This window comes from Triticum urartu, chromosome 5A (assembly GCF_056163025.1).
Source record: "Triticum urartu cultivar PI428250 chromosome 5A, HENAU_Tu73, whole genome shotgun sequence".
NCBI lineage: Eukaryota > Viridiplantae > Streptophyta > Magnoliopsida > Poales > Poaceae > Triticum > Triticum urartu.
This window is the reverse complement of record NC_141877.1, coordinates 490,708,658-490,721,199: the sequence shown is the minus strand read 5'-3', so window position 1 is coordinate 490,721,199 and position 12,542 is coordinate 490,708,658. Positions and strand designations below refer to the sequence as shown.

General features: G+C 45.8%; 2 protein-coding genes across 3 annotated transcripts; both read right to left on the bottom strand.

Moving 5' to 3' along the window:
- Positions 1–956: 956 nt before the first annotated feature.
- LOC125510068 (RNA-binding (RRM/RBD/RNP motifs) family protein) lies at positions 957–4,190 on the bottom strand. Its single transcript, XM_048675158.2, has 8 exons — positions 3,874–4,190; positions 3,649–3,746; positions 3,489–3,540; positions 3,048–3,118; positions 2,862–2,952; positions 2,704–2,779; positions 2,500–2,578; positions 957–1,978 (listed from the first exon to the last, which is right to left on the bottom strand). The coding sequence occupies exons 1-8, from the start codon at positions 4,019–4,021 to the stop codon at positions 1,256–1,258; spliced, it is 1,338 nt and encodes a 445-aa protein (XP_048531115.2). The 5' UTR covers positions 4,022–4,190; the 3' UTR covers positions 957–1,255.
- Positions 4,191–4,520: 330 nt separating this feature from the next.
- LOC125510066 (protein CYTOSOLIC ABA RECEPTOR KINASE 5) lies at positions 4,521–9,701 on the bottom strand. 2 transcript variants are annotated; one of them, XM_048675156.2, is made up of 8 exons: positions 9,512–9,701; positions 8,093–8,228; positions 7,182–7,417; positions 6,948–7,074; positions 6,542–6,815; positions 6,014–6,146; positions 5,153–5,239; positions 4,521–5,032 (listed from the first exon to the last, which is right to left on the bottom strand). In XM_048675156.2, exons 2-8 carry the CDS (start codon positions 8,178–8,180, stop codon positions 4,883–4,885), a joined length of 1,095 nt encoding a protein of 364 aa, XP_048531113.1. In that variant the 5' UTR covers positions 8,181–8,228; positions 9,512–9,701; the 3' UTR covers positions 4,521–4,882. The 2 variants fall into 2 exon arrangements, with proteins under 2 accessions (XP_048531113.1, XP_048531114.1); XM_048675157.2 differs by having other exon boundaries at positions 9,527–9,701.
- Between the last annotated feature and the right edge of the window lie 2,841 nt (positions 9,702–12,542).

Below are 12,542 nucleotides of genomic sequence, written 5' to 3'. Positions count from 1 at the left end.
AGGATCTCTCTATATCACAAGACCTGCATCTTGGGAGAAGGATCTCATCATAGATCATCAAGCCATCACCTCCCTTTGGGATTTGGCAAAAACCCTACCTTGTTACTTGTTTCCCTTTGTTGAGTGCCAGCGGATGTAAGCTTCTTGGTGGCCAGTGATCTCACTGTGCCTGAGTAATGAGTGGAACTGTAGTGTTCCAAGCTAAAAAAAAGGATAGCTCCTGACGTCTGAGTGACCTTTTTTAGAGATGGAGAGAGAATGAGTCAATTGTGTGGCAAAAAAATTGCCGCACACACAACATTGTTCTCTTTTTCTTACATTCAAATCCATCATTATTCATTGGTCACAATAGTTACATCACTGTTGCTATGAAGGTTAATTCATGGGCTATTACATTAGCTTCTCTAGGACAATGTTCATAGATTACATGAGAAAAATCCGTGGACATGTGATAACAGTCTTCAAAGACAGCTGCCGCAACCCGTAAGACCAGCAAACGAACCTCCTTCATGCATAGTTGTGATTACATCCGCGTTATCAGAGTTGATTATCATTCGGTTACGGCTGACAGATTGAGCTAGATTCAAATCAAATCCCAGCGCCATAGGTTCTGCCATAAAAGCATCCACACAAACATCAAGTTTCTCATTCATTGTTGCTATGAGGGTACCTCTATCATCTCTCAGTATTGCACCAACTACACCTTGAAGAGAATCAGAGTCAAAAGCGGCTTCAACATCCAATTTCACATATCCCTTGATCGGTTTAGACACTTCAGTTTTGCCTTCCGAGAGTAAGCAACCTGAAAGTTTGCTGCTAGAGACCGGACTGAAGTGCTGATTTAGCTTGGCGCTTGGACATCATCGTCCGGAGATATAAATTTTATTCAGACGATGCCTATGTATCGATACCAAGATCTGTTAATCGGAACAAATGCTAGTACCACACTGTAGTCAGGGTCATCAAATCAAAATTATTCAAGCAACGTCTATACCAAGATCGTTTCATAAAATTGCAAGCTATACTTACAGCCAGGGATCCAACCTGAATTACCAGAGCTAGAATTAGAACTATCCCAGCTGCTCAGGAACCAACTGTGGATCCAACACATACGGCGGGCGGTGTCGCCTGGCAAGACAAACACCCGGCAACAGAACAGAGCCTACACATGGCGGTGACGAACCTCATCAAATCAAGCGAGCAGCACATAGGCGAGGGATCCATTTGTTTCTCACACCGCGGAAATGACAGACATCTACTGACTATAATCTCGGCTCTCGGATCTCCTGGAGCGAGCACGGTCGCCGTGGCGGGAACGGCTGCTGCCGCCATGATGCCTCTGCTCCCGATGAGATCGATGACGAGGGCTGTGGTCTGCTTCAGCAGAGGTTCCACCTCTTCTGGCACTGCCATCCTCCGTGCCAGGCGACACCTCTCCTGGCTCTCGGCTCTTCCTCCGCTTGTGATGACCGCCGCCGTCGTATCCGACTGGGCTTCTATGCCTGCTGTGGCTGCTGGTATCTCCAAGCTCTCGGCTTTTTCTTCGCTTGCGGCGACCGGCATCGTCTTCAGTTGGGCTTCTCCGCCTACTGTGGCTCCTCCTGATATCTCCAGGCTCTCGGCTTCTTCTTCGCTTGCGGTGATGATCGCCGTCGTCTTCGGCTGGGCTTACATGCCTATCATAGCTGCTGATATCGCCCTGCTCTCTGTGGCCTTTTTGCTTGTGATGGTCGCCGCCGTCTCCAGTTGGGCTTCTCTGCCTGCTGTAGGTGCTTGCCTCCCTAGATGACCTCATCCTCCTTTGCGATTCTTCCCTGTGGTCATGGCTGCTTTTGCGCCTGCGTGGGCTGCCTTCGTCTTCAGTTGGACTTCTCTGTCTTCTGTAGGTGCTATCAGCCCTGTCCTTGGATATTCTCCTAGGAGGTGGCGACTCTTCCCTGTCAACATTGCCTCCTTTTCGTCTAGGTGGTGGGGGAACCTGTGATGGTGGGAGTTGACAGCGTTATTCCACTCCACTCCATGGCAGTAAGCAGGCATGGAATAACTAAACCATACCCCAATTACAGCACACATGAATGTAAATGTAAGGCATATCATAGCACAGCAGAGTGAATAAAAATCCAGTCTGCTTTGTGAGAACAAACAAATGCAATGGTTAACTTTCCAGTTCTCCTCATGTCCTCATGTGGGTTCAATAATGACAACAATGGGTGAATATGTGGGCTAAAAGTACATACAAGAAGTATTACCCCTTTCTTCTTAATATTTCAAGATAATAACAGTTTTACTCTCTCTTTGTAATTTTTATGCATAAATGTTTTCTCTGGAAATATCATGAATTTGCTCTTTGCATCTTTTACCATTTAAAGATTAAATTGACATGTTCACATTTCTAACAGGGTTAATCTTAGAACATTTTAGTGGTAATACCTCGTAAAATTAAACAACATCCCCCTTCAGAAGTAGTACAAGGTAAGAGTGGCAAAGTAAAAAAAATACCTCAAAACGTGTCATATACCGTCCCTCAGGTGGTGGTGGGATCCCGAGCTTTTTGAGTTCATCATAAGGAATCGGCCGCCTGTGTTTTATAGAAGTGCACATTGTTACTGCATGCCCAAAAACTCCAAAATGCAATTCGCCCAAGTGTCAAGGCTCTTCTAGTAAGAAATATTGAAATGTATTAATAGATGCTTGGGTTCATACAAGGGAGCACGAAATGGCCTCTCTCGACCTCCAAACCGAAGCTGGCCAGACTCTTTCTTCCCTCCAAGTCCTCCTCCTATAAAATGACAATTCAAAGTAGCATGAAGATGATCTCAAGTATTCTGCCTTCTATATTACACTTCAGCAGGGTCACATACCTAGCCTCCTTGGTATCCATCCAGGCATAAGTTGCTGCCTATAGTAGTCTACGATCACTTCACTGCCATCAATAATGGAATGGTGTGCATCCTGGAATAGTTTTCCTTTAGATTTCACATATACCTAGAAGACAGTAGTAGCAAACAAACAGGCAAAGGAACCTGAAAACATTGTGCAGCCAATACCTCATAGGCACGGCGCATCTCTTTGTCTGTTTCATACTCTACAAACGCATAACCGTGGGAAGCACCAGTAACTGCAAATAAATAGTATGATCAATACAAACTAGAGTTGCAGAAGGCAAATACATAGCATGATCAGTACAAACTAAAGCCACAAAATGAAGCAATGATGTTTATTGTCTACTGGCAAGAACAACTGAAGCAATGCTGCGACATAGCTACTAGTTGATCTGAAAAACTGAAAACTCATGCTATATTTCTAAGATTATTAAGAATAGAAAACTCCCCATTCTTAGCGCATTGTTCAACGCTGTGCTCACTGCAATTGCAATCGAGATGAAGTTACTGATGCTATTTTCACTGGAACGGTAACATGCTCTGCAAAAGCAAGGTTCGCTCTCGACTAACACTGAAAAAAATCGAGGAACAAAATGCTCAACTCACCAATATCCCGCACCAGCCGCATGCTCTTCACTTTCCCGTACCTGCCCATGGCCTGCTCCACACAGGGAACAGACGAAACAGCAGCTCCGACCGTCAGACAGGCAGGTCACAGCATCAAACCCAACACACCGGCAGCAAAAGAGACGAGAGAGACGCGCACCTTCCGGACCGTCTCGTCGTCGGTGAGGCGGGAGAGGTGGCCGACGAAGACCGTGCAGTAGGGGTCGCCGGCGGCCTTGGGGTCCCCGAACGGATCATCTAGAGAAAGAGGGGGGCAGGGGGGAAACAACAGATACAGAGTGAGTGAGCCGCGCAGCGTTGATGCGCGAATGGGTGAAGAGCGGAACGGGGGGAGAGGAGGGGGAGCGGGGCGGAGAGGACGCACAGAGGCCGGCGGTGGAGCAGAGGAGGGCGCGGAGGACGGCGTTGTCGTGGGGGGCGACGTCCGTGCCGTCGATGCTGCCCGCCTGGATCGGGTGGTACTTGTCCGCGTAGAACACCGCGCCTGCGCTCCCGCCGACGCCGACTCTCATCTCGCCGCCGACGCCGCCGACCGCTACCTGCCGACCAACCTGCGCCGCCGGTGGGAGAGAGAGAGAGAGAGGGCGAGCTGGGGGCCGCGGCTGCGCAGGAGGGCCAGGGGAAGAGATGGGCCGGACTGGACCGGATCGGCAGGTTGGCTCGGTCGGTGCAGCGGTGTGGTGTTCACAGCGTGGCAACCAGACCAAAGTAGGCAGTAGGCCAGCAGTTCGAACTCCAAACGATTTTTTTTTCTGCGAAGAACGAACTTCTTATTTTGGCGAGTCCAACAGTACAAGCTGCCAAATTCAATTTACGCATGTATTGCACTATCATCTCACCAGACACCGGCATTACAAGGCATCACAGGTGCACGGATAAATTCAATCCATCTACACGAGATCGATACAAAAGCATAAAATTCTCCGCAACTTCTGCGGAAAATTGCCTACCCAAGAGGCCAACAAGCAGTAGTAGTACCAAGTCTCACATAATTTTGATCAGGCAAGCAGGTAACAAAAATGGACAATAATGTTACCATTTCTCACTTCTCACACCAACTTCGAGTTCAGCAGATTATACAAATCAATGGGTGTCAGCTCAAAATCACAATGGCAAACCCAGAAACATCAAGCCGCGGACCAACTACAACCTTCCCAAGTTCCCAAGTCACAGCATATATATACGACCCAGAACAGAGCTTATTATGGTGATCGCCAACCAATGCAGCAAGAGCACATCACTCGGCAGAACCACACAGCCCCGTTCTTGAACTTAGCAACAGTACTCTCGGTAAAAGCAAAACAACGCACACGCCAGGACATGCGTCTTAGCACTCATTTTTTTTTACATACATCCTTGTTGAGCTGGACAGGTCAGGCGTCTGAAGTCGTTGTGTTAGGAGCGGCGGCTGGTGGAGCTTGAGGTTTCTGCTGAAGAAGGGGGGACAGCGCCTTGACCACGATGCTCATGCTGGGTCTGAACTCCGATTCGTACTGCACGCAGAGGGCTGCCACCGCCGCAAGCTGCATTCCACAGCAGATGAAACATTCAGTGTTCAAATTTGTCTCGAGCTGTTTCTTAGCTAATGACCATGTAAGAGAGGGAGCATGCAACATTTAAGGGAGGGAAGAAGAGAGGCAGACCTTGGCAACGCCTTTTGGGGGACACTCGCCCTTCAACCTTGGGTCGATACATTGCTTCACTGTATCCTCAGTCAAACGAGGTGTTGCCTGTGTCCACAGAAAGTAGCAGGAACCAATCAGAAATGTCCAAATCAGACCAGTTTGACTTGATCAAAATTCAAATTTTCACGTTTCAAAATTTTTTGAAAAAAAATACACACATACTTAGAGACATAAAGCATGTGTGTGTAAATTTTCAGGACGAAACACCTTAAAATGAGTGCTACACAAAAAGAACAAATCTGAGGCTTTTTAGTAGGAGCACTATTCATCCTCAAAGTCCATGAATTTGTCTTTTTTGCACAGATCGCATTTTAGGGTATTTCATCCTCAAATTTTACATACTTACACATAGCATCCTTGTTTACTTGTATGATTTTTTTTCAGATTTTTTTGAAATTGAAAAATGCGAATTTTGAATTTTTCAAAAAATCCGGCCTCCATGGAGGCCGAGCTCCAAAACGCCCTACTCCAATCAGACAACTTAGAATAGTTTCGTTATGTAAATCGATAGTACAGGAACACAAAGCAGCACTAAATATAGTAAGCACTCTGAACCGGAGGACATAGATCAAGAACAGTAATTTTTGATTCAAATTCCTCCCATTTTCTATGCTTGTTTACATGATATTGCAGTATAGTATGAGCATCTCTGAAGTTCAAACCGTTGACTACGTCGTTGTTAATGCCCTACTCTTGTTGCTAACGCATGCTCTCATTGTATTATGTAGAACAATATTATAAATTAAGCAGTTCTCTGTACCATTAAGTTTTAGTTGGCAAAATATAGTACTGTCAGATTGTTAGGAACCAAATACGTACCCATGTAACCAGACTCTGCTGGCCTCTAGGCATTGTATGATCTACTGGTTTCCTTCCTGTTAGAAGCTCTAAAAGAACAACTCCAAAGCTATATACATCACTTTTCTGAGTTAGCTGGCCAGTCATGGCATACCTGCATTGTCAAGGAAGGGCACTTCTTAAACAAAGCAAGAAAGAATATACAGTAATAATTAACAAAAGGTAGTGCAGTGGCAGATCTGCATATAAAAAAACTAAAGAACTGGTGGAACTACAGCTATTCATTCAACTTGTTTAGCTATAATGAAGGTCGTCTGACTAATGCTACAATCCTATCATTGGTGCCTAACATAAAATGGAATAAACAGGTACTCCCTCCATCCCAAAATATAAGAACATTTTTAACATTAGCATAGTGTCAAAAACGTTCTTATATTCTGGGACAGAGGGAGTATCTTATAATAATAATTATGTGGGGATATCTCAAAATCTTGAAACAAAAAAAGTGCAAATATATTTAATGTGCAAGTATTCAAGTTTAGTAATTACTCAGGAGCATGATAGCCGAAGGTTCCAAGGACACGGGTGGAATGCAAACGAGCAGCCATATCAGGAGACTGGTTTGAAAGATTGAAATCTGCAACTTTCGCTCTGTAGTCCTCAAATAGAAGTACATTGCTAGACCGTATGTCCCGATGGACTATCGAAGGTTGAACCTTCTCATGAAGATATGCTAGCCCTTTAGCAGCATCTATAGCAATTTTGACTCGCTGCATCCAGTCAAGTGCTGGGCCAGGCTGTGCACCAGGGACACCTTTTCTTCCTTTTGTATGTAAAAATAAAAAAGCAGAAAAGACGTCAGAGTAGATCAGACCACCATGCCACATGAACTGTTTTGATCATGAGGACCTCATGAAGACACAGGCTAACAGATTGCATAACATAGCAAGCATACCATGCAAAATATCATGTAGAGAACCCATCGTAGCAAATTCATAGGCCACCAGACGTTGATTTCCTTCCACACAGTAGCCAAGCATTTCCACAAAATTTTCATGCTTTAATCTCGACACAATCGAGAGCTACAACCAAGAGGAAAATAAGTTCAAGAATTGAGGATTGTAGTCATACAAAAAGTACTAGCAGATAAAGCTATCATAACTAGCAAAAGATGGTTATTACTCAGTACCTGTGTCAGAAATTCGTTATCAGGCTCAGGGTCTGCTGAGGTATCAAGCTTTTTAACAGCAAGATGTTTTCCGCTGTCTAGAATAGCATAATACACTCTCCCGTACGATCCTTCACCAATCAAAGCTTTTGACCCAAAGTTGTCGGTCTTTTCTTTCAGTTCATCAAGTGACAATTCAGGTATTTCAATGGGAGGAGGTGCCTTTGTTGGATCACTTTTGGAATCAAAACCATTTCCTGTTAACCATGTGTTTTACAAACAACATTAGGCCCCAATAACAAAAGCACAACAGGAAAACAGAGGATAACTAGAAAGCAATCAGATGCACAACACAATCCCTTCTGATAAACATTCATTTATAATGAAATAAATACCTAGTCCGTACATTACAGGGTTCAGCTGATAGGTAAGATAATCTGAAACGGTGTTGACAGATAACTATGCTGACAATGCACTAACTTGAAGTGAAAGAGCATGGTTTCACCTTCTTATCCATGTTTCCCTCACTTGTAACGTTAAAATCCTATATCCATTTTGGTGCTCATGCTAACTTGTTCTGCTACTCAATAGCAAAAGATTGTCAATACATGCTGGGTGGAGATACTGCAATTTTTTTTCAACATGGATGTTAAGTTACTAGAAGAATTTATTGTTGAGGAAACACTATGTGATGTTCCAAAGCACATCCTGATATCATGGATACATTAAATAAACTGAAAGCGAACAAGATGATTCTGGAGAACCCAAAACAACTACATTCAAATCCAGCAACTAAAACTTGAGTTTGCACAAGAGTTTCAAACCCATTTCCAGGTGGTATTATGAGTATCGAACATAGGCCTCAAATCAATAAGCTTGAATATAAGCTGATTAATTACGAGACAGCAGAAGGCAAAAAGGAGGAGGGGTACCTTCTTTCTCATCCGGGCTGGAAGGAAATTCATGTTCATGTTCACGATATGAAGCATGAAACTGGCTGCAACAAAACCACCGACGCATAATGACCTCCTTCTATTTTACTTCTTCCTATCTATCTGCCTCTGGTTCCTAAGAAAAATGGGGAAATACAAGAACATTCTGGCATCAATACAAATGCTTACAAGAGTAGCAATCTCAATCAGGACACTCATAGCCAGCATGAAAGTATCCGAGTGACAAAAACTATTACTCCTACATAAATTGTAGGCAATTCATGATAGGTCAAAGTTTTACATATGCACTGACTGGGAAATGGAGAAGAGGCTGGCACCAAGTTTTGACAATCAGTCCCACAAGTAAACACTCAGCGCCGTGTTGTGCCTTTGGTTCTTTCCACGGTTTTCGATACGAACACGTGATGAGCTGCAAGCTTTTATATATCCATGTCCTAAACTCACTAATAACATGGGCCATGCTCTTTTTTGTTTCACTGTTGACTCTATGTGCAATCTCATGCCGATTGCCAAACCACGAGTGCACGTTCATGCGTTGTCATTTTCAGTTTCAGTTTCTACCATAAGCTGATGGTGAAACAGTGCTTGCTGCAGAAACCTCAGTTAGTATCCAGCTCTGGAAGTCTGAACTGAAAGCAGAAAATGGAGGCGAAGAGAAACAGGGTAGCTTGATGGCACCAAGTTGGACATGCTAGAACAAAGCAGAGCAAGCCAAGCTTAGACAGACCGGCGCAGGCAAGGCAATCTCGTGCTATTTCTGTTGGACTGTTTGTTTCAGTTTATGCGCAACCTTATGCTGATGGCCAAACTACAAGTGCACATTGTCTGCGTTGTCATTTCGGTTTCTAACATAAGCTGATGATGAACCAGTGGTGCAGAACCTCAATTACTACAATCCAAGAGTGGAAGTCTGAACTGAAAGCGGAAATTGGAGACGACGAGACCTCCCTGAACCAGACCAAGTTGGGCACCAAAGCGACGAGAGTGAAATGACGACGCCCCCCAATCAACCATGACAAGCAGCAGCAGGTGAAGGCGGTAGGTTCAGTCGCGCGCGAAGCCCCCTTCCCCCGCTGACCCCGCCGCCGGTCGTCCGGTCCCCCAATGCGCGCCGCACGGCTAAAATCCCCTTGGTGCGCCCACACACCAAATTCAGGCCAAAATCGAGCGCCATCCGCTGCCTCCTCCTGCCCCTCGAATCCCCAGAACCCCGCCACCTCGCTTCTACTCGGGACGCGGCCCGACCGACCATCTCAATTCTAACACAGCACAACTCCGCCGTACCGTTAAAGAAAAATCTAGCGAAGCATATGCACACATACAGCGGCAGGTCTCTCCCACTACACAAACTCGCCGCGCGGAAGGAAGGGAGGAAGAGGGGAGGAGCAGGAGCGTCACCTGCGAGGGGTCAACCCGGGAGGGCGGCTGGGCTGGTGACGTGCGGCGGGCCCGCGATCCGCGATCGGGGTCGGCCTCCGGCGCTCCGGCGGCGAGGCGGGGGGGAGAGGAGGGGCGGACGGCGGGCTGGCGGCAGCTGGGGGGGCGGAGGAAGAGAGACGAACTACGAACTGTTCGTGGTGGTGGTGGGGGTGGGGGTGGGGGAGGGGTTTAATTCCGATTCCGAGCGTCGTTGGCGTGGCGTAGCAGGCAGGAGGAGACGACGAGGCGACAGCCGTCGTCGCGCGACAGCGGGGACGCGGGGCCGCTGTTTCTGGCTGGTCCAGCCGTGCCGTGCCGTGCCGTGCGCGCCCGCGTTTACCCGACGCATGACTGCCTCCACCAACCCGCGCACCCGTCACCGCCATGATCGTGTGATATCCGCACCGTGTGCCGCGCCGCCGCGCCCCTTTCCTGCTGCACTTTCGGTTCGGTTTGGTTGGCTTCTGCTAGCCGGCTAGGCGGCTAGTGCAGATGAAGATGATGCGTTGCTTGCTCGTTGCTGCAACCGCAAGCATCCGTGCGTGCGTGTCCTTTTAGCGGCCTAGACCCGGCCCCGGGCGTTCGCCCGCCGTGCTGGCTGATTTGGACGGAGCGTACGTGGGAGTTGGCGGGGGCTTTGGTTTGGCGACTGACTTCGGGGCAGGATAGCGGCTCCGTGTTGATAGGACTGAGTCGTTGGGTCAGCGGTGTACTTTTCGAGGAGTTGGGATGGCTAGAGCATCGTCCAGGTGGAGGTGGACGGGCCTGACCGGTCACAAAATCGTGATTCGGCCAGGCTCCTCCAACTGGCTCTATACGCCCGGGCTGACCGACCCGGCGCTCACTATGCTGACTGATTTGGACGCGTTGGAGTTGGCGGGGCTTTGGTTTGGCCACTGACGAGCTTTGCTAGAGTTACGGGGTGATACTTACTGATTATAGTTACGGAATGGTGGCGGCCTTATCGGACAGCAAAAATCCTACACTTATGGACTATCAGCTACGGACTCGTCGTACGGACATACCTGTCCTGCCCACGCTAAACTCTTCCTCCCTGATTTCTGGTTGGGGCCCCAACGTGATCCAATAAGATAAGGCCGCCACCAGCCCGTAACTATAATCAGTAAGTATCATCCCGTAACTCTAGCAAAGCTCTCGGGGCAGATAGTGCCTCCAGCTGATAAGATTGTGCTTTTGGGTCAGCGGTGTGCTTTTCGAGGAGTTGGGATGGCTAGGAAGTGTGTTTGCACGATGTTTTTCTTTTCAAAAAAAAAATCTATTACCCCCCTCATATTAATTGACGCATATTTAGTATAACTTTTTACTAAGTGTGTGTCAATTAATATGGATCGGAGGAAGTATCAAAGTTCACGAAAGTATAAAATACAAATCACTTCAAACATAATAAAAATTAGAGCGAGATTCCAAGACCATTGAACAACCACTGCCGCCGCCATCAGAACGAGCCGACGTCGCCGCTCCTTTATCAGAGTCGCGTTTGACCTTGTCGATGACAGGCGGAAAGTTTTCGTACACGTGCCTCTAAGGACCAGCACCTGGAACCACAATAGTCGTCGTTGGACCCTTGAATAGATCTGAAGCATCTGACACTAAATCTCGCCACACGACGAGAAATCCTAACCTCACCGTCCTAAGGAGACATCAGGAGTCTACACCAAAACCCCGTCGACTACATCTAGATGGACGAACCCGAGGGGGGTCGAAGTCAGAAAGATAAACTCGACGAAGAAGCGGCATCATCCGCTGGAGCGCCGCACTTGCAATGACTAAAACCACAAACTACTAAATTGAGAGAAGGCACCGACATTTCCCTTCCCGTCACCAGCTGCCAGAGTGGCAGACAAAGAGGAGACAAATCCACGGGCTCACCAACGAAGCCTGGAGGGAAGAGTTAGCCCTAGCCATCAAGCTTTAAGGAATGAATAGCTTACAATATTTTGCTTTTAGTACGTTGTTAGCATCCGAAGGAAGACAAAATCACCAACTAAGGATTACCCCTTTGCAAAGTTCACTGCCTTCTCAGGACCGACAAGTAGCGCACGACATGTGTTTGCAACCTTGGAGGCTTTTTTCTTTTTTCATAGGTTTGTTTATTTTAAATATTTTATCTCTTTAACCGTGCGTCTAAATCTCGGACCATATTCACCGTTGGATTTCTTATGTTGAGGTCTTTGAAATTAGATCACATGTTAATATATTTGGACGAAGTTTTTTTATATAAAAACAAATAAACGGGAACCAGACAAACGAATACCCAAAAAATAAAAAAAGGAACTCGAAAAAACTGGCAACAACACAAAGAATACCAAACAAATGAAAGGAAAACGTTTGGGCATCGCTCTTGGGATATAACATAACCGCAAGTGCATGAATAAGTTTCAAAAATATGAATTTAAAAATGTTCCTAGATTCCAAAAATATTCATGAATTTTAAAAATGTTCTAGGACATAAAAAAGTGTTCTAAATTTTAAAAAATGTTCCTAAATTTTAAAATATTTCCCTTATATAAACAAGTATTCATTAATATGAAGAATGTTCTTAAAATTTTAAAATTATGACAAATTTAAAAATGTTCATTAAATCGAAAAACTATTCTCAAATGTTTAAAAACGTTCCCAAAATTTAAAAAATGTTCATAAATTTTAAAAGTAGAAAAAGGAAAATAAATACGAAAAAGGAAAAGAAAAAAAGCCCAAGGAAAACCAAATGAAAAACCATCAGAAAAAACCCGGTCTAGGGAACAATACCTTCTGAGAAAACCTTTTTTTTAGAAATCTCATGAAAAACCTAAATGGGATCTGCATTTGATCACTATTCCACGCGGAATAGGATCCGCCCCTCAAGTCTCCTCCTCTGAGAGGAAGACCAGGAAGAGGGCCCTGATGGTGGCCTCTTCATCAAAACGGTGCTTTGCCTCATGTTTGGCCTATCGAGCTTTTTCTCAATTTATTATTTTTTATATTGTATTGTAGATATTGATATTTTTTC

Coding starts and splice junctions, on each gene's coding strand:
- LOC125510068 (XM_048675158.2), bottom strand. CDS start 4,021: ATGAGAGTCGGCGTCGGCGGGAGCGCAGGCGCGGTGTTCTACGCGGAC. Junction 3,541..3,648: donor ACGACGAGACGGTCCGGAAG/GTGCGCGTCTCT, acceptor TGTGTGGAGCAG/GCCATGGGCAGGTACGGGAA. Junction 2,579..2,703: donor AGGCCATTTCGTGCTCCCTT/GTATGAACCCAA, acceptor TATAAAACACAG/GCGGCCGATTCCTTATGATG.
- LOC125510066 (XM_048675156.2), bottom strand. CDS start 8,180: ATGCGTCGGTGGTTTTGTTGCAGCCAGTTTCATGCTTCATATCGTGAA. Junction 7,418..8,092: donor CAGCCCGGATGAGAAAGAAG/GTACCCCTCCTC, acceptor CATGGTTAACAG/GAAATGGTTTTGATTCCAAA. Junction 7,075..7,181: donor ATAACGAATTTCTGACACAG/GTACTGAGTAAT, acceptor TCTTGGTTGTAG/CTCTCGATTGTGTCGAGATT.